The 20,845-nt window shown below is 35.5% G+C and overlaps 1 protein-coding gene across 1 annotated transcript in view; it reads left to right on the plus strand.

Annotated features, from left to right (window-relative positions):
* ADAMTS19 (ADAM metallopeptidase with thrombospondin type 1 motif 19) overlaps positions 1–20,845 on the plus strand; it is a 152,601-nt gene that overhangs the window by 93,368 nt on the left and 38,388 nt on the right. The window contains exons 9-15 of the mRNA XM_074855368.1: positions 2,319–2,459; positions 3,701–3,851; positions 11,274–11,375; positions 14,053–14,183; positions 15,778–15,947; positions 18,193–18,320; positions 20,374–20,494. Coding sequence (XP_074711469.1) covers positions 2,319–2,459; positions 3,701–3,851; positions 11,274–11,375; positions 14,053–14,183; positions 15,778–15,947; positions 18,193–18,320; positions 20,374–20,494 — 944 coding nt within the window. The remainder of the gene's footprint in view (positions 1–2,318; positions 2,460–3,700; positions 3,852–11,273; positions 11,376–14,052; positions 14,184–15,777; positions 15,948–18,192; positions 18,321–20,373; positions 20,495–20,845) is intronic.

A 20,845-nucleotide genomic window follows, 5' to 3' on the forward strand; every position in this document is an offset into this window, starting at 1 on the left:
AAGACTCCAATACTGGTTTTCAGTACTTGCTGGATATTTTGTTATGTGTACTTAATTTGGAGGTGAGAATTTTAAGGAAAGAATCCTATTGTATTAGTGCAGATACTCTGAACTACATTTGAGAGTCAAAGCAGAACAGAAGTGTTACAAAAGTATAGCAGCTGAAGTATTGGAAGACAGTTGGAATTAGATTTTTTTATTAGTGCTTAATGTTGCTGATATAACTGGTTGTTATGAGTACACCAGTTTTTACTACTTCTTACCTTTAAAGACAATGATGTTCTCAGAATTCATGTAATGATAGACTATACAGAATGCTTCTGTGGTAGTAGACTGGAAAAAAGGTTACACTGCTGTTTGTATGTGATGGCGGCTAGTGGAATTGTTTTGTGAAATAGCGAAAATCTTGGTTTAGCTCAACACACATTTTTGTGGGTGATTTTACAGACTAGTTTGTGACAAATTCTGATTTCAAGAATTGCTCTTCAGAGTGGATGGAAAATAATAGTAATCAGAAATTATTTTTAATTTTTTAAAAAGTTTTAATTAAAAAAAATATTTTAAATAGCATGTAAATTCCCACTCTGCATAAATGGGAGCCATCAATTCTATAATAAATTGCATCAACAAGATTTTGTGTACTTTTATGTTGTAAATGCTTTATTTCAAAACATAGTATATATATGATACTGATAAATGAGTATTCTTGCAGTAAGAAAGTCTATAAATTGAAAAGCTGTAAGTAAAATCTATGTCTCGTGCAGTCAGCAAAGTGTCATTAGATTTTCTGTGTCTTCTTTCATAGTTCTTATGGATATAACTCTGGAGATAAGGATATCTCAAATTCTACATGTGAAGCATGTAAGAAGAATGTAAGGGAAGTGCAAAGGCACTTTCATGCGCTTGTTTTGTCCCATTCAGGCAGTTCCAGAAGAGATAGAAGCTAGGACAAGAGTCAGATTTGTTTACCTCAGTTACACTGTTTACAACTAACAAAGTTATCCAATTCATGCAGGGACAGCTGCATGTTCCAGTGCTTCAGATTGTGGGGTGTGCACATCACTGTGAAAGACTGAGCACTCTGATAGGCAAGATAAAGCCCTACACAGCTTTTAAATTCATTTCATTATTAAACATAAGGTAATGCAGCTTGCAAAACGATATAAAATTTCATCTAGTCATGAGGGGTTTTGGGATAAAGTGGAGAAGAAAACTGAGCTGGTGTTTTTGGTGATGGGTGGCAAGGCCTTTTTTGCCCTTTGGCACTGCAGTGTGGTAAAATATGGAGAACCATGATGTACTCTAGTTTTTCTACAGAAGCGGCAAACTTCTCCCGTCTTTGCAGTCTCTAAGTGATTTAACTGCTCTTTGGCTGAAGAAATCAATACAAGGTATAAAGCTTTATTCACTCTAAAGTTTTGCTTTTATGCAAGGCAGATTAGGGCTGCAAAATTCCAGCACCACTTTGAATCCAGTGCTCTGGAGAGTAGTCCCGTACTCATTTATGAATCTTCAAAAACAGCTGAGAGTATTTAATTTATTTCTCTTAATGCCAGTCAAACATGTATCCACTTAGCTGATTTTCAAAACTTTACTTAAGTCTATCTTCTTCCCCTCTGTTTACTGGTTGTGAATGAGAGTGACAGTGAGTCGTCAGTTAACATAGCAGCTTCAAGCAGATTTTTAGTAGAATTTTTCATTGCAGTGTCCTATGTGACAACTCACTGGGATGCATATGGATGCTGAGTCTTTAAAATCAAAATCCATTGAATTGCTTCATCAATGTTATTTCTAACAGTAGACATGGAAAACACATTTAGGTGATTTTTCTTTAGATACAATTATGCGTTAAACTCGTAAGTATTTACTATCCAATAAAATGTCAACAAACCAGTTCCACATGGAATTAAGATAGAATCACTGCCAAAATATCGAACAATTCATGGATCTCAAAAAGTAAATTTCCAGTATTTTTGTTGCTCATTAGTGAGAGAAGTACAGTTCATTAAACCTGCAGTAGTTTTGCAGTTCTAAACATTCAAAAAGTTGTCCAAAGTGTATATTGTATGGCTGATTAGAATGTAATACTGCTCATCGAATGAGGCTTCACTTTTATCTTTCACTATAGAATTGTCCTCCACACACTGTTCCATGTACTTCTGTGAAAGTTACCATGGAAAAAAATCAAAAGAGATTTCCCACGTGTAACATAAATAAGTTACTCATAGCTTCTTGCAAGAGCTTTAACTTATAAACATTTTGAAAACAACTTCTTATTTTTTGTGCTTTGATTTATTTTTAATAATTTCATAATTCAGCATGGGGATAAACCACGACAATGACCACCCATCCTGTGCAGATGGTCTCCATATCATGTCTGGGGAGTGGATTAAAGGACAGAATCTCGGGGATGTTTCATGGTCTCGGTGTAGCAGGGAAGATCTGGAAAGATTTCTCAGGTACATCATTCAAGAAAAAGAATTCTTACTGTATGTCATTTACAAATAGTTGCAATAAATATCCTGAAATATCAAGTTTTCAGTATCTTTTACTTCTGCAGGAGATTTGTGTTTGCGTAATCCATCAAAATAATATAAATAATCATGAACTACATAATATGTGACAGATTGACTAAAATCTGTTTGCAGCATTTATTTGTATTTTTATATTTTCATATGTTAATGTATATGATTATACATATATATTTATATATACATTATATATATATGTAAATGTTTAAAATGTATTAATATGCTATGTTTTGAAGAATGTTGGACAGTAAATGACCTATGAACATTATGTAGATTCTCTGATCTATGTTCTGCCATTCAGTATCAAACCATGCAGTATAATTACATCATGTTAATTTTTAAAACAGAAATTGACTATGAGATATTTAATAGAGAATAGTATACCTAGAAACCAAATAAAACATTTAGTTTCACTATCTTTTAAATAAGATCCGTTCCCTAAAGCTCTGTTCCTTTATTAAGTTCATAAATGTATCTGTTGAGAATTTACTTGCAGCAGTTAAGCAGATCTCAGAAGGTCTGTTTGATGACACTGGAATACTTAGTGTAAGTTAGATATAACAGTCTGACACATTTGTACCGAACCTAGACAGAAATCAAAATCATTACCTGGTGCTTTAACAGGTCTAAGTATTTTCAAATATTTTTTCTCCAGTTTTTTAGAAAAGTTAAATTTCTGGCTACCAGCTCAGAAATTTATGTACTTTTAAATATGTGTGTATATATATATATATATAAAAGATATATAAAAAATCTGAAGTGATTAATTTGAGGTCCTGCTAGATGTGAAAACTAAGATACACAACTGCCTATGTGTTATCAATCGTCTGCTTTTTTACAATTGTTTGACTCTCTATCTGAACTTTAATCAGTTAAATAAATTTTACAGTAAAATGTTGTCCAGCGCTTCCCTGAAATTCTATAATAAAATATAGCTGATAAATTATATTTTCTTTCTGCAAATCTGCAACATCAGAACACACCATTAACTTATCTCAACTAAGTCATATTAATTTATACAAAGTCATTTCCCTGAATGACAGCCCAATGGTGACAAATAAAAAAATTGTAAGAACCCACATTTTTCTAATGTCAAATGCATGTTTAAGTCAGCATGACAATCAAACTGTTTAGGATTGTTCAGCTTATGAATCTCTATATATTGCCAGGTCAAAGGCCAGTAACTGTCTGCTACAGACGAATCCTCAGAGCCTCAATTCTGTGATTATTCCCTCCAAGCTCCCAGGAATGACGTACACTGCAGATGAACAGTGTCAGATTCTTTTTGGACCAACTGCTTCCTTTTGCCAAGAAATGCAGGTAAGGATGGCTGTATACTTCAGAAAATATACCTACCAAGTCATTTTTCTGTGAGAGATATTTTTGTGCATGTGCTTGAGAGAAAGAGGACATAGAGCCTTTGAAACAAGAAGTTTACACTTCACTTTGAAGTTGATATGAAAATTTTCTTTTGTTTATCTTGTAAGGCTGGCTTTAGAGCTCCAAACATCCTGAATCATGTAGCATACCATACCACTGATATGTTCCTTGTACATTAGAAAATGTCGTAGTGTGAAGTCACCTCACTGCAGGAAATGGAATGTTTGCAATTTATTCCACTGAGACCAGATTTTGTGTATAGGTTCTGTTTGATTATGTTTTGGGTATTGAACCTCCATATCTGACCTTCAGTAGAGTATGCTGTGCTTGTGCATGCTCCAAGGGAGAACAGTGGTGTTAGCTAGGCTCCCTGTACTGCTGAATATATCCTGCCTCCTAGCACTCCCTTGTGAGCTCAGGCAGAGCTGTGCAGTGCCATGGCAATAGCAGTTCCAGTACTTAAGTGAGTTTGCTGACATTGCTTCATGCCATTGCATGAAACAGTGTCACTATATATTAACCTTGAAAAGACAGATTAACAAAATTGAAGAGTTCTTCATAATTTTATGGCCTAATACTAGCAGACATCTGATTGAAGAAGCATTTTAAAAATGGTTTTAACAGAGAAAAATCACCCTTCTTTAATGTCAACGGGACAGGTACTAAACATGTTGGATGCCCTTGAGAAGGTAACCAAGATGAGTAGATGATATTACAAATGTATAAAGAGCATGAACTATGGGTTGATAGAATGAGGGCTAGGAGGAACTGTGAAATAAAATTTCATTAGAGTCAGAGCAGACTGATAGCCTGGTAAGGTTAGGAGTATTTATTATGAAAGCTTAGTTCCTTACTCCTGTAGTTCTTCAGTTCTCTTCATCTTTTCAGCTTGGACATAGTACTATTTCTTTAGTGAGTTTCAGTGAGAGTAATCTTTATCCTAAATATTCTCAAAGGAAACATTGTAATACATGTGTGACTACTGCTTGCTGAGAGTGGCATAGCTGGGGAAAAAAAAAAAAAAAGGAGCTGTAGGTTACTGGTTATTTAACTGTCTTGAAAATATTTTCACTCTTAGAGATGAGAAGTAGAACTCAGTGTAACGATTCTACGAATGTTCTTAATTACTTCTAATGCTTTATTCATGAATTGAAGTCTGTTTCTTGGTTTTTAGTACTTTGTTTTCAATTAAAAGATGTGATTTTGGTTTCTCATTCTCTAGAAACCTATTCTGGACAAGAAAATGGTACAGCGTTGTTCCTTCTAGGTCGTCTTTACCAGCTAAAAGAATTTCCAAAGTAATTGAAGATATAGTCAAACCTGGAGACTTGCTGTTGCATAATACCTTATATGCTTTTAATTTCTCTGGCACTTCTCCTCCATTAATATCCTGTGTTTAGTTCTAATTCAGGCATTTAAATTCAGATAGCCAAGTGGTCCCATGCCTTTTGTGTTTCATTCACAGATGCAGTGAATATTCCTCTCTTGAGGTCCTGGCTCCAAGTTTTCTTTGGTTTTCATTATTATTTTAGAAATGTTAGGAAGTTAAATTCAGTTAACGCTACCCTGGTAGTATTCAAATGTTTGCACAGAGTGCTTAGGTGCTGATACCTACTTGTCCATTTCTAGTCATCTTCAATAATTTTCTCCTCTTCTGGCATTTTGTATGTAAGATTTCAGCTAAATCACTTATCCCTCTTTTTTCCCCACTTACTGGATCATTACTTTATATTAACATGGTTATTTGAGGATAATTCCTATTGAATATTAGTGTTAAGTTACCATTGTAACTTAAATCCAAAGATATGTGGGCTTTCTTTGAAGAAAGAACCTAGTAATGATACAAGACAATACAAAAGGCCAGTGATCTTTTAAGCTATTCTTGGTTTCTGACAAATTGCAATTTAATTTTCAGTTTTCTTCATAAATCGAGTCTTGCTTGATAACCTTATGGTCCTAACAGTAAGAAAAGAGGACTTGGTAACAGTTTCTGAGAAGAGAGCAAGGGGAATAATCTTCTGCATTTTCACCAGAATCCTCTGCAAAACTGGTAATCCTGAACCAGAAATCATGTAAGCAAATACTGAACCACAAAATTTAAGAGCTTTACACCTATAAGAAATTACATTAAAATAATTTAAAAATACTAAGGACAGAATTGAGAAAATATGGTGAGGGCACTGAAGCAGAAGAGAAGTTCTACAAAGCTCCACTGCCAACCTCTGTAAAATCACCTTGTTGGTTTTCCTCTGCGTTCTTTTGTCTGGAAGCAAAATTTACACTCCCACCTTCCCCCAACAAAAAAAATCCAAGAAATTTGATTCCCAGACTGTAGACCCAAAGATCTAGTTACAGCAAGCTTAGGCACTATATTCAGATCTCCTTCTTTTGTTCCCTGATGTGGGTCTTAAATTCATCTTTTGTATTAGGGAAGTTTACAGTATCCTAGTCAAATAAGATTTTCATGGTGAAGAGGAAACAGAGCAATGGATAAAGCACAGCCCAAAGGATAAAAAAGTTCTTCTGCTCTTACATATATATCTCCTATATATGAAGAGAAAGAAAAAAAAGATGTTGCTATTTAAATTGGGCTAGAACCAAGCTGTAGAAACTTTCCAGAAATCCTTCATGAGTTCTAGTACATGCACTGTGCAACACCAACATTGTCTAACTGCATAGCGCTATTAGTCAGTTGCTAATTTTATCATATCCCTCTGAAATATGAGGATGTTACATGGAAATAACAAATACGTTGATTTTAACTTAACCAAGTAATTGCATTTTACATATTCTGAAGGTGATTCAAAGTTCACTGTGTTGATTGGGCAGATTATTGTGGCTGCCATTAGAGAAGTCAACATTCAGAAGACTTCTCTGAATTGAATACTGTATTTCCCAAGTTACAGAATTAATTTATTAAAATAATTAATTTATTATACATTGGCAGCCACTGAATTTTCCATTAAATCCAAACTACTTTCTTTTATCTCTGTATACTCTTCTACTCTGCCAATACCTGGCAGTTTACTGTGGATACAGTTGTCCACAAGCCAGGAAGTGAGACAGAAACATACAACTTGAAGGTTCATTCAGTAAATCCAATTTATAGCCCAGGATTTCTTGGATACATTCTACTTGCTGAACAGTACATGCACTTCAGTGTAACATGTAAAAGATAAATTATGAACTACATCAGGTCTTACATTTTTTGTGACTGGAACATAATTTGATGAAAAGACTTCCATGCAGTCTTTTACATTAAGCCAGTATGTTTCATATATAACAGCTATTCAACTAAGAAAACAATTGAGTAATGATGGAAAATAATTTTCTTAATCTAAAAATAATCTACAAATATCAGTGGTACAATCAATAATGCAATTCTGCTGAGATGTAATTTTCTACAATGTTATTACTGAGCAGCACTTTAGGATAATTTACAGTCACATTACATGGCAACCTCAGAAAGACTGCAGATGCAAATTATTCTCCCTTGCTATCAGGAATTCCTCTTTATTATTTAATGGTTAAAGCAAAGGACTGAAGGGACCATTGAAGGCCTACTCCCATATTTTTCTAAGTGAGCCCCTCTCACTCCTCTTCCATGCATGGTGTCCAGACTTTATTTTTCCCTTTTCACCTTTATAGAGCCTGAGAAAAGTGTGAGTGGATATCAGAGTACAAGGTTTTTACCATGTTGCTATGCTTATCTTGTAAGGGAGCCAAGTTTGCTTTTATGCCCATGACGTCTCACACAAGAATCAATTAGACCCTAACATTGTTTCACATAACAGATAGTGAGATCATGACTCAGAAGTAGTTCTTGATAATTAAATGTGATTGTAGAACTTGACAATTTAATATAATTGTCAAACTATTAAATGTTGGCTTTTAAGATTAAAGTCCAGGATGCAAATGCTATCTAGTCAGGTCCACTAAAACAATTCTTTCTTAACACAGCTGTGATCTTTGCAAAGAAGTAGGAGACTGTAATATTTCATGGTGATTTTTAAGGCATTTCAGGGAAAGATCAAAATGAAAAAAATGGAAGTCCTCATCTCCACCACCACACTTTAAACAATCTTGTCTTTGTACAGATACAATTCTAAAACGTTCTTATTTGTCTCTGGTCTTTCCTCTCAACTGGACCTTCTTTCTAGATGCTTACATGATTAGAAAGCATCCTTCTGATGCACACAGACCTGCCTCACTCTTTTCATTCAAAAAAAAAACCCCGAAAGCTGGATTGACCTCTGCTATTTCTGTAGTACATTTTGACTTTCATGTTGTATTTTACAAGCTTTGGCTATTAAAAACTCACAATTAACACATTCTTTCAGAAAAAAATCTTTTGTATGTGCTTGGCAATATTTTGTTTTCCAGTGTAAACACAATGAAATTTTTTACAGATTGTGAGTAGTCTAATATCATGAGTATAAGTTTATAATCTCCAACTTCTACTTCCCTTGGCTAGTTTAAAAAACTGTAACAGCTGTTGCACTGTGCTTATGGTAGACAACTAGTAAACCTCTGTGAACGTTAACTGCTATCCTGATTTTGACTGAATGAAACTTTCTCCCCAGAGGAGTAAATTTCTGGTTTAGAAGTTTGTGCTCTGATTTTGGAGTGACTGTAATATTGACGCTGTCCTCCAGATTTCTTAGTTTTCAAATCACTTCTGATCTGCAGCATTGCAGGTTGCTAATGAAAAAAACAAGTTTTTCCTCACCCACATGCAGAAATTCCCAAATGTCAAAAGTTAAATGGTAACAGTAATCTCCATTTCTCTTACTTCTGCAGCAGAAGTACAATCTGAAGAGTAACTAAGGAGTCTATTTGTGATTTCACTGAAATGGAAAACCGAGAACAAAACTTACAAGTCATTCTCCAATTTTAGTAATTCCGTATCTCCATTTTCTTAGGCTTGTGAAATCTCAAAGTCTAGGATGAAAAGTTACAGTAATATTAAATGCTTATTTTAAAAATTGGTGAAGAGAAGTGTTTTTAGAATACAGTTCACTTAAGGCTCAAAGGTGTTTCTAGCTGGTGAAGTTAGGTTCACAGTTCATAAGGAGGTGGTATACAAGTATTTGCAGAAACATGCAGATGTATACAAAGCACATTAGCAAGCCAAGCATCTTGATCTGATTTGTTTGATTTACTTTACACAGCTCAAGTTCATCTGTGTGTTCAGGTACCCAAATCTTTGCAAATCTGTCTTCATGTCTTCCTAGGTTTAGAAGAATTGTTTCTGGATTTGTAAGGAACTGTAGACTTGTTGTCAGCCATTCTGCAGCCATATGCCAGTGAAACTGAGCACAAGATCAAAGTGTTTAGGAAACAAGGATAACATGCTTTAAATGTGATGACATAAAGAAAAATTTGACTTTATTTTTTGAACCCCTGGATGGCTTTTCCTCAAATGTAGTCATTGATGAAGATTTAGGGATATGAAAAACATTATTTGAATTAGGAACATTAAATTAACATATATTTTTGTGGAGTTGTTCCAAAAGTATAGTCTGTTATTTCATATCTGCTATGGAAGCCCTTTCTCATGAACAGCTGATACTCTGTGTTGCCTACATTGTCTTCCAAAACTGTCCCAGAAATCTTCTTGCTTAGTTCTCAGCTCTGCAGTTATATCTTAAAGTGCATGTATCAGAAAAATTTAAAAGAATAAATTCTCTTTCTCCCTTGAACAATAACAGAAATTGCAGTTTGATATTTGAAAAATGTTTGTTAAAATTATCCAGGAACAGGATAGGACTTCTGTAGCTATATTTTAGGATATGCATAGGCTAACTCTTGTTTAGGTCAGCTTCAGCACAAAACTGTTACAGGATGAATCAGGAGTGAATTTGTCTACTGCCATCCTGTCTCTTGTTTCTGTTTTGAAAGCTGATCTTACAGACATTTTTATATGTAAGACTCCCACTGGAACTGTCCTGTTCCTTGGTTCAGACACAGCCTTTTGTTGAATTATGTTTCCTGTGCCATAAGACTGTTTTCAAGGTAGCATAAGATTTATCACACATTTTTCATGCATACTATAAAAGGCACAGATATTCTTACTGGGTTTACCAATGTAACAGATCATTTCAGTCAGAAAAAGAACATCTTCTGGCAACCCTGATTTAAAAAAACCAGCAGCTCTTTATTTTTTATCCTCCCTGCAGCCTGTCACCTTCTCCTGATCCTTCCTGCCTCTCTTTGGGAGTACTATACATATTCGGGGGGAATCAGTCTGCACATGCAGTAACATTGAGGCCACAATTGAGCCCCACATGCTCTCTGTTCACTTCCACCTAGTTTGCCAGTAAGGGGGGAACAAGGCAGCAAGGAGAATAAAGTCATGAATGAAAACCATGGGAGAAGGAGGACTTTTAAGAGGAAAATAGGGAAGGCCTCCACGGAAATTTGGGGAAATGTAAGCCAGCATACTTCAAGGCTGTACTTTCTTTTTAAAAAGGTAAAATTATCTTGTTCTGATGCTTAAGAGGGACAGAGTAAGCAGCTTTTCTTTCCATCTCTCAAATTCATTACTGGCAAGTACCCCTCTTATGTCCCTTTTCTTCTTCTTCCCAGCAAAAATATTTCATCCTGATTTGTGAGTTTACTTTGTGTCTTCTTTGTGGATATCAGGTTTGACTGCTTTTTTGAGATATTTCTAGAGGAATGAATGAATTCTAGAGGAATTATGAATCATTGGAAAAGCATAAAATAGCAGCAGCCATTGGGATGGTATGAATAAGGGGGATTTGGAAGTCTCAAAGAAGCCTCAAAGTTTCTTACAAACACATTTTTACAAAACTCGTGTGAAAGTTCTATGTAACTTCACAAAGATTCATTAGTCTGAATATATATAGAAATGGACTGGGTTTAAAAGCTTGTTTTTTGTTGCTAGTGACCGTGTTACTTTTCTCCCTTTCACATAAAATGCATGAGCACTAAATAAAAAGAGGAAAAATATTAATTAATTTTAAAAATAATTCCCAGAACACTCACACCTCTTCCAGTCTCTGGGGTAGTGCATATGCGCAGTGACTTCACATCATGGGACAAAGTTGTTCATATGTATTTTGTCAGATCTATCATATGCAAAGACTGTGACCTGTAGGGTTATACTTAGAGGGTTCTTTCCCCACTCTGTCAACACACCAACTTGACTTGTTCCATGTGTTCATGATTATTAAAATTCTAAGCAGAATCTGCCCACTGTGTTTTTTGCGCATGTTTAACCTGTCTTTAAACATACTTCAGTACCATCAAACTGGTGACTTTATGACGTTAGTGGATTGCATGCAGAAAATAATTTTGCATAAGATAGATTTTGTGCTTACCTGTGTGTCTGGTTTTCAGCATGTCATTTGCACTGGGTTGTGGTGCAAGGTGGAAAGCGACAAGGAATGCAAAACTAAACTGGATCCACCGATGGATGGAACAGACTGTGACACTGGAAAGGTATATTTCTGGTGGAAAGAAATATAAATTATCTTGAACACCTAACAGTAAAGGAAACAAGCTGAATAGGTCTTTGCACTTGTTTAAAGTTCCTTCTTTCCTGAATTATTATAAAAATCATACATATATAGTTGAGTTACATCTAAAATGCATGTAAGAGTGATAGATGTCATTAAAAGTATGCCATCAAGACAAACTAAATGGTCATCTGAAGTCAGACTTATATTAAATGCCCTTCAAGAGCCTTCTTGTTTGAATAATCTCTGTCATCTCTGTATATAACTGTAAATGAAGATAAATAACCTCAAATAGATAACAGAGCAGTGCATTCATATATCTTGGGATTTTCCTGATACTGTGTTGACAGCAGTCTCCCACAGGAGTGATTTGCTCTTTGAATTGTATTACATTCACCAGGACTGTCATCATCCCCCTAAAAAACTAAACAAATCAATCAACTGAGTAAGATAAAATGTTCAAATAATATCATTTTACATGCTAAAGGTCTTACTCATTTTCGTATCTCTAAAATACTGACATTTGCTGTGATCTTTGATTCTGATAAATGTGTATAGTTGATATTTTGTCTTAAGTCGATACCTGGAAAGTCAGGGACATGCTTTTTGTAGTCAATGTTGCATTCTTTACATTGAGACTGGCATGCCCAGGGTATGGATTAAGAAAGCAGCACCTCTTATTAAGACTGCTCAGAATTTTCGTTTTGAAACCACCACCATCGTGAACTGGGCACCTGAAATTAGTGTGCGTTTTGCATATTAATGTCTGACTTGCAAAAGGTGATAATAGCAACTCACCGCATAGGACTCATTCTAGCTTTATACTTGTGGGAGCATTATGATATGGTAGTGACATGGGTCCTGGCAGAGTCCAATGAGGAACATAACACCGTTCTCCTTATCATAGAGTTTAGCTAGTAGAGGGTAAATAATTAGTAAGGGTAAGACGAAATACTGATTCTAATTAGAACAGCTTATTGAGCCTTGTGCCAGGCTACAGAGATACCTTATTTAGTTCTAGGAGTAAAAAACTAAGCCAACATTACTGAAACATCTGAGTATTAGAAGGGATTATTCTTCTTGTTTACTTTATTATCTGTCCAAGATGAGCTTCAGATTACACAAGTTATTGACTTTGGTTTGTTTTACTTATATTGTAGAGATGGAATATTGTCTTATGCTCCTCTCAGGATCTTAGTAAGTGATGGAAATGTTATTTGCATAGCCTCTCCAACTTGGTTGTTTTTTAAGTCAAGGATTTATAAGCATCCCTCAGATTCTACATAAGGCAGATGCTCTCTAGAGAAAAATCCTTTTCACCTATTATATCTGAAGGAATATCGTTAAATAAATATGAGTGGTTTTGGTCTGAAACATCCAAGAGCACTACAAAATTTGTAGTATCCGATCGCAAATCCAATATAATGATGGAGCCATTATGTGAAGGCTTTTCAAAAGTGGTATAATTATGTCATCATTGTAATGTCATGATTTAAGAGAGAAAATTAAGATCAATTGATCAGTGAAGACCAGTTTGAAACTGCAGTTGAAGTTTAAGATCACCAGACAAGGATTTAGTACAGACATTGCAAGTAACAGAAGTGTATTCTAAAAGTGACAAAGGCCTTTACTGACTGCATTAGTGACATGTTTTGTTTTGCTCAAAATACAAGACTTCTTCATGAACTTCATCCATTGGTAACAGTAATTCACCATAATTCAGAGTACAAAGAGAAATGGATTAAATTAGTGATGGTAATGACATTAAGCATTCATTGCCTACTTGTAGACTTACTATTTAGCAATTTCTGAAATTTCATAATACATGGGACCGATATTCAGCTGGTATAAGTTGATAAAGTACTAGTTTCTGCAGAGTTATGATGATTTATACCAGATATGGACATAGGTTACAGAGCATAACAATAGTGACTGGATGGTTTTTGAGTGTGAAATTGCAGTTGCCCTGGGAAATGACATATGCATACAAGACTATTGACGTGAATATTATTATTATTCAAATAAATGCTAGAAATTCTCTTGACTTTCTCAATACTAGCTTATTGAGGCTTCCATTCTGTCTTTGAATGCAAGTTGTGAAAAAAGTCTCATTTTTTCTATTACTTGTAATATATCCTTCTATTGAAATTGTCACTGGATAATCAGTGACAGTGACTGCTAGTTACATGGGAACTGTATAGTGAACCAAACAAGTCCCGAGAACAGTCCTGAACACTGTGCTGTGATCATCTGTACAGTTCAGCTGGAGGATGATCCCTGCAGTGGGTTTGGGCTGGACCCAAAAACACTTTCTTAGGCAGTGCCCAGGCTCAGATGAAGGGGACAGCATGGTCTGGGGACCATTTCCAGTAGGCTATTCTAGGAGGCATCCTTTATTGGAATGAACTGGTGTTCGAGCTTGTGAACAAGAGTTGCGCCTGCTCTCTGGCCACTGAGCCAGAGAAAGGTCTCTGGCTGTTGTATTTACTAGAATAAAATTTAAAAAAAAGCTATGGAGAACAATAGGAGGACATATATCATCTGACTCATATGAAAACTGTGTATTGAACAAAATGTTTGTGTTGTGCTTCATGTTGCTTGTGGAGCAGTGTTTTGCATATGCCTTGATTTATTTACCTAAAAGCTGAATTTTCACCTAGTGGTGTAAGGCTGGAGAGTGTATCAATCGGACCTCTTTTGCGGAGCATATGGAGGGGGAGTGGAGCACGTGGAGCACTTGTAGCCGTACTTGCAACACTGGAATCAGCAGTCGACAACGCAAATGCCCTGGGTAAAAACAAGTTCAGGTTTCCATTGCTGTTCACCAGAATTTCCAAAGAGAATTTAAATCTTAAGAGTACAGAAACCCATTATGATATAGTTGCCCTATACATAAGCAATATATTTTTTATGTACACTGAAAAACACTTAGGAGAATAGGTACTTTGGGGTTTTTATTTCATGGTAACACTGTTTTTCCTCTTTTCTGCTTCTGTCAAAATCTTAGATAATATTAATGGGAGAATACAACTTTTTTTTTAAGATTCACCTGAAGAAGCAACAGAAAATTATATTTGTAATTTTGGACTTGCAGAGCATCAGTGTGTAATTCTAGTCTTTCAGTTTTTTGCTGGAGAAAATGGACTTCTGTCTCATTTGGAGAGCCAAGTAATTGCAACTTTTACAAAGAGACCTTTCTACCAGTTTCACAGACATTGAGATAGAAGATCTGGAAACAACATTTAGATTCCATACCTTGTAAAAATGAAAACCTTTTGCCATTGGGGATAAAGGGAGTTTTACCATTGACTTGAATGATTCTGTTTCACCATAGTCAGTGATCAGATAAAAGATACTTTCCTTTTAATTACTCATATCTCATATCTCTCTTTCATGGGTCATTTATACACCAAGAAAAAAAGAATAAATAGAGAAGTTGGAACAGAGTAGAGCTGATGAAACTAATGAAGACAAGTGTAGAGAAGACTCGGCTAGATTAGATTACACCAGGGTAGAGTAGAGAAGGGTAGGGCAGGGAAGGTCACAGTAGAGTACAGTAGATGATTTAGGAAAATAATAGAACAATAGGGGACAATGAAGAAAGATGGAAGACAATATAACAGATTTGGGGCAAAAAATAATGACAGGAAAGACAGAGGGATTAAAAAAAGGGAAGTTTACATAAAGAAATGTCAGGAAAACTTGGATATGGCTATACAAAAGTATTGTAGTTTAACAGAATCCTTAGATATGCAGAATGCTTTCATATTTCCTGCCATCTAAATGCCACTTCCAGCTGTATGCCTATTTCTAGAATTTAGGGATGTCTTAATTTCACTTTCATTCTTCATTTTTCCAGGCAAGGTTCCAAATAATTAGCTCCAGTTTCTGCAGTTCACTGTTCTTTTGCATTTGTTCATTGGGACCTGCAAGCACAACTGGAGCTACCAAAAAGAAACAAAGCATGCTGTCTGAACTTCGCAATGCCACGGTTGTAAAAAAGGAGAGGTAGCAAATCTGCAGGTGTTACTTCCTTTCAGTGGCACCTTTGTCTCAGTCCGGCTAGAGAAAAATCACCTGAACGATGTCAAAACTGCAGTTGAGGTTCTCCTTACTGAACAACTCTACTAGTCCTAGTGCTTCTTTGGGGCCAAGTGTAAATTATGGTTTAGTACCCACGACTCTTTATATGTAATATAACCAGTACAAAGAGAAGACAAACATATTTTGTTCTGTGACTTTGATTTTTTGTGGGTGATTTTTTAAATGTTATGCATCAACAAAAAAACCTGCTATTTAAATTGAATTTGTGAATAGCATAAATGTGCTGTAAATTTGACAACGTTACCAACAATAAAGCATTATATATATGCCATCTTTTCTAGTTCAGGCCTTGAAGGAGAGTGTCACGGTCCCACGATGCAGTATAGAGTATGTGAAAATCCTTCTTGTCCTGCTGGCATGCCTGCATTCAGGGACTGGCAGTGCCAGGCTTTCAGTGTCAGATCTTCATATCAGAAGCATGTGCACCAGTGGCAGGCTGTCATTGATGATGGTAAGTATAAACCATCTCCCATGTTATTATCATCTGCTCATATTGCTTATAGCTTGATATTGTTGTTGATTAAGAAAGATATGGTAAATACTAAAGCAAACAAACAAAGCGCAGGCCCCAGATTTTTGGTAAGTCATTTTTATTTCATAGACAAGATCTGGTGGTATTTTCACACACTCTGGAATCTTTTGTCTTCTATTCCTATAGAATTTGTCCTTCTTGATATGAACTGAAATTCAGTATCACTTTGATCCTATTTAATCAGAAATGTAGTATGAAGTGATTCAGAAATACATCTTTCTAGAAGAACACTACATTAAGCATGCATATATCAGTTATCCTTCTGCCTACAAAGCCAAGAAGACAATACGGATATTGTAAGCTTCTGTTTTTGAGGAAAGAGTGAGCCCTTTTAGCTTAACACTTGAGTATTTCACATATCAGTATTTGATTTTGGCAGAAATCCATATGTAATGCGTACTGCAAACTTAGATTATATTATTCAGTCATCTGATGAAAAATCTTGACACTCTCTTGTCCCATGTTGAGGAGTATGGATGGTTGCTTTTGTCTAACTTTGTTCTGAGAGATCCTGTTGTCTTGAGGTATCCCTCAGGAGACACAAAAGACACCAGCTAAAGAATTCCAGCATTACAGAAGTACATTGTTCCCAAATCCTTAATTATTTACACTCTTAGCTCTTTGTAGACACTAATTGTGCACCATGTCCAAAATGGATGCTGTATTGGAATGAGGTGTCTTATAGTCTGTTGAAGTTTTCTGGTGTTGTTGAGTTACTGTCTCTTTGATTTCAGTGTCCTTAAAATAATGTTTAGGTTGTTAATCTTGTATTTCTTTAAAAAATGCTGATACATACTTAAATGTCCCAGGGAACTTTGGGATTATTATTTAAGGAGTATATCAGGAATGCAGAGGGCACAAACTCAGACAGAGACTCACGCTTCTCAGTTGGAGATGTCTTGTGTCTGACTGGCTTCACCTATTGGCGAAAGAGATCACAACTGTTTGCACCAGTCCCCTAGAGATACCCAGAAGCTGTGCCAATTTTAGTAAATTAAAAAGTGCACAGACCACTCTCTGATGTTTAAGTCAGCTGGCACAGAAGTCTGTGTCCATACATTTCAGCTCTTTTGCACTCTAAAAGTGATGGTCATATCTGAACTGCTTTTTGGAAAAGGTTCTTTTCAGGTGGCAATTTCCAGTCTAGACCAAGCTAGTGCTAGTTAGAACATGCAAAAAGATGTGGCATAGACTGTTTTACAGTTCAGCTGTATAGACAGTAGAATTCCAGTGCCCATGAACGTTTCCTGGAACTATTTAATTTACTAATAAAAATGCACTCCAGGAATCTAGAAGTCAGAATGAAGTCAGAGTGGCGTACATTGTGTCCAAGTGAAATCAGTTTCAAGTTCAGGATTGACTTTATCCTTTCAAAAATCTGCAACAAATTTAGGAAGAAGTTCTGAGTCAGTACACTTGTGAATAAAGATGTGAAAAAATCATGTCATTTTGTACTCAGTTAACCACTGAGAGGAGACTTAATTTATTTTATTTGGTATTACTTTGGCAGTGGTGAAGCAAACTTCATTTATAAATTATGACCATTAGGAGTACATTGATACATAGGATATTATTACTTTTTTATTCTCCTTCAAAATTAGAAATGATTTGCAGAATGTTTTAGAAACATAGTAAAAAATTGCCTGACCTTGGCAAAGATGTTAGAAAGAATGTGTTCAGTTTTTTGTCTTTTTTTTTAAATGTGGACTTTATAAACCTGTGTATTTTTCTTCCCAGGATGTCTCCATTACTTAATTTTTTTCTCTTTGACCTGTATAGTTAGAAAATCTGGAAAGTGTTAAGTTTCTTTTTTAACCAATATTTATGATCTGCCAAAAATATAGTAGAATGAAAGTATAGATTACAACCAAAATATTCCAACAGCTGTAATGTGCATATTCTTAATTGCAACAATGAACATGACATGAGTATTATGTAGGCTAAGTTTATAGCACCAGTATGCTCTAGCAGGAAAAAGAACTTGAGTTTTTCAAATAGCTGAGAAAAGGATCAAAATCTTTTTGTTTGCACTGTATCTAAGTTATGCTAATGTAGATTCATGCCACACAGATAAGCAAATATCAGTTTTAAAAATAATGTTGATAATATTTGTTAAGTGATCTTTTACCAATGTGGTGTTTTTTTCCATTAATTGCTACTACAGAAAAGCCATGTGCCTTATTCTGTTCAGCGGGTGGAAAGGATCAACCTGTTCTTCTAACAGAAAAGGTGATGGATGGGACTTCTTGTGGCCAGCATGGGTTAGATGTCTGTGCAGATGGTAGATGCCAGGTATGAATTACTTGTTTTGAACCTGGACACACAGGCACACATATGCCAGCATATACAATTGTTATGCGCATGTGTTATTTCTGTGATAGCATGTTGCAATACACATGATCAAGACTGAACACCTCTTTTTGCATCATATTAAAATATTTTAAGCTAATTTCACTCAGTGCAACACAGTATGTGAAGCAGCTGAAGGGTTAGCTTGGGGAATGTGTATCTGTGATGGTAAGGATGCTTACTAACAAACTGCTGCAGAGTGGAAAATGAGTATAACTGATTTCATCCTCTAAGAGAAGCCTCAGCTTTCAACAGGTTTGGAAATTTTGCCATGGGGTATACGTATGTATGTCTAATTCTGCCTTTTTCAACAGAACAAAATTTTACATCTAAATAAACCAAGACCGAAGGAGAAGAATAACAGATAATTAAAGCTGAGTGCTTATGCTGTTCCTGATCCTCAGAATTCATTTAGTTCATAGAGGTTCTTTTGTCACGTTCATAGTGCCTCATATGGAAACTCTTCTATATGAAAATCTCACAGAGCTGTTTTTTTTCTTTATCCACTTCTAATGGTACACATTGAATTCAGTATAAAAAACAACCTTTAACAGAGAAACAGCATTGCTAGGTACTGTAATAACTTCAACAAATTAACTTATAGACATATACATGCCTGCATGTACATATGCATACAAATGCCTATATGTACCTATGGTTATCCATTCTTGAGTGACTGAGTGCGTGAAACAAGAATACTCTTAAATACTTTGCTGAATTGGGGCTATAGTTCACTATGTAACAATTACAGATTTAATCACGAACATAATACATACATCATTTTTCCTGAAAAAATGTTTAATCATTCACTTTTCACAACCAACTGATAAAGACAAAAAAAAGAGCCTTAAACGAAACCCACCAGACTAAGACTGAGTTGGCTTCTTAGCATATCCACAGTCAGACAGATAGGCTCTAATTAGATTTGAAAGTCTTAATTTGTAATGTCTTACACATTTTACCCTGTCTTCTTAGACAACCCATTGGGAAGAACTTTGGGGACTACAGCTGTAGAGTTAGCTATTTCTATCTTGTAGATGTGCCATTTTGTATACACAGCTCTTCGAATGCTTACGCTATAACCTGTGTTTTGAAATCTCTATTGCTTTTTTAGGTAGGACTCTAATAAAAATTCTGTGCATGAAGTGAAGTAACAATCTTAAAGTGCCTGAAAATGGGTGGCACCTTGATAGACTGTGGTTTCTTGTCTTAGAGGAATCCTTTATTTTCTCTTTTACCAAGCTTTTATCTTCATTATTTATCAAACAGTCTTGAGGTTTAATTGGTTTTATCAGATGCATTTATACAGTGCACAAGGTTACCCTGTGATGACTTCTCTAGACTTTAAAAGGCTTTTATTTCATATCAGGCCAGCATACGATATTAACTGTATTTCTGTTGTTAAGCTACCACTGATATTTATTGATAGAAATGTGTCTAACGTAGTAATGTGGAGGTGCTTGTGTAAACTTAATCTATTTAAACTGAATACTTTTTAGCAAAACAGAAATACAATTTACATTTACATATTCCAAATGTGTCCACATCCTATTCATAATAAGACATTAGGTTGACATTAGACACCACTTTACCATTGTGGGTATGGCAAAGAAACTCCCGTATTTTGAGTAGAAAGCAGTAGAGTTGCACATGTTGCAGTGGCTGAGCAGGAGGGCCTGTGGGGTGTGTGTTCCACAGTGGCTCAGAAGTGCCAGAGGTCCCAGGGGGGAGGTGGGAACGTCATATTTCTCTTGGAGAGCAGCTGGTAGAGATAGCCAACCATATAGGAAGAGTGAATACAACAATCTACATAAAATCATAGAAAAAATTATTATGGAAGGGATCTCTGCACACAAACTGGTGCAACCCTCATTCTGAGCAGGGCTAGATCATGTTGATTAGGGTGTCTTGCCGAAGGGTGAGATGTCCACTACTAAAGACAGCTTTATGAAAAGCATGGCCTGTGTCTCAATAGCTTTGTTTTCTTCTCCCACAGAAATTTGGCTGTGATGGCATATTGGGATCTCTGGCTCGTGAAGATCATTGCGGTGTATGCAATGGTAACGGAAAGTCATGCAAAGTTATTAAAGGTGATTTTAACCATACCAGAGGAGCAGGTAAGTCTGTTTCTTTCAAATACTCAGGAAACCAGTAGCTGTTTGATTACTTTGAACATTGGGAACTTTAAAAAGCTATCTATATGTCTTAAAATTATACAGTTCTTCACAAGAACTTCAGATCTACTTTTTTTAAGATAATGAGACATTTAAGATAAGAATGCATGAGTATTTTTAAATTTAATTGTTGCAAAATCATTGCAAATTGTTTCAATTATAAAATTAAGGAATTATCTGTCTTCCATTAAGACACATATTATTTCATAGAAGAGCCTGATTTTTAAAAAATCTGTGAAATAAAATGTGTATTTTTAGTAAATAAATGACCTGTAAATTCTTATAGTGTTTAGA

This window comes from Strix uralensis, chromosome Z, assembly GCF_047716275.1.
Source record: "Strix uralensis isolate ZFMK-TIS-50842 chromosome Z, bStrUra1, whole genome shotgun sequence".
Classification (NCBI taxonomy): Eukaryota; Metazoa; Chordata; class Aves; order Strigiformes; family Strigidae; genus Strix; species Strix uralensis.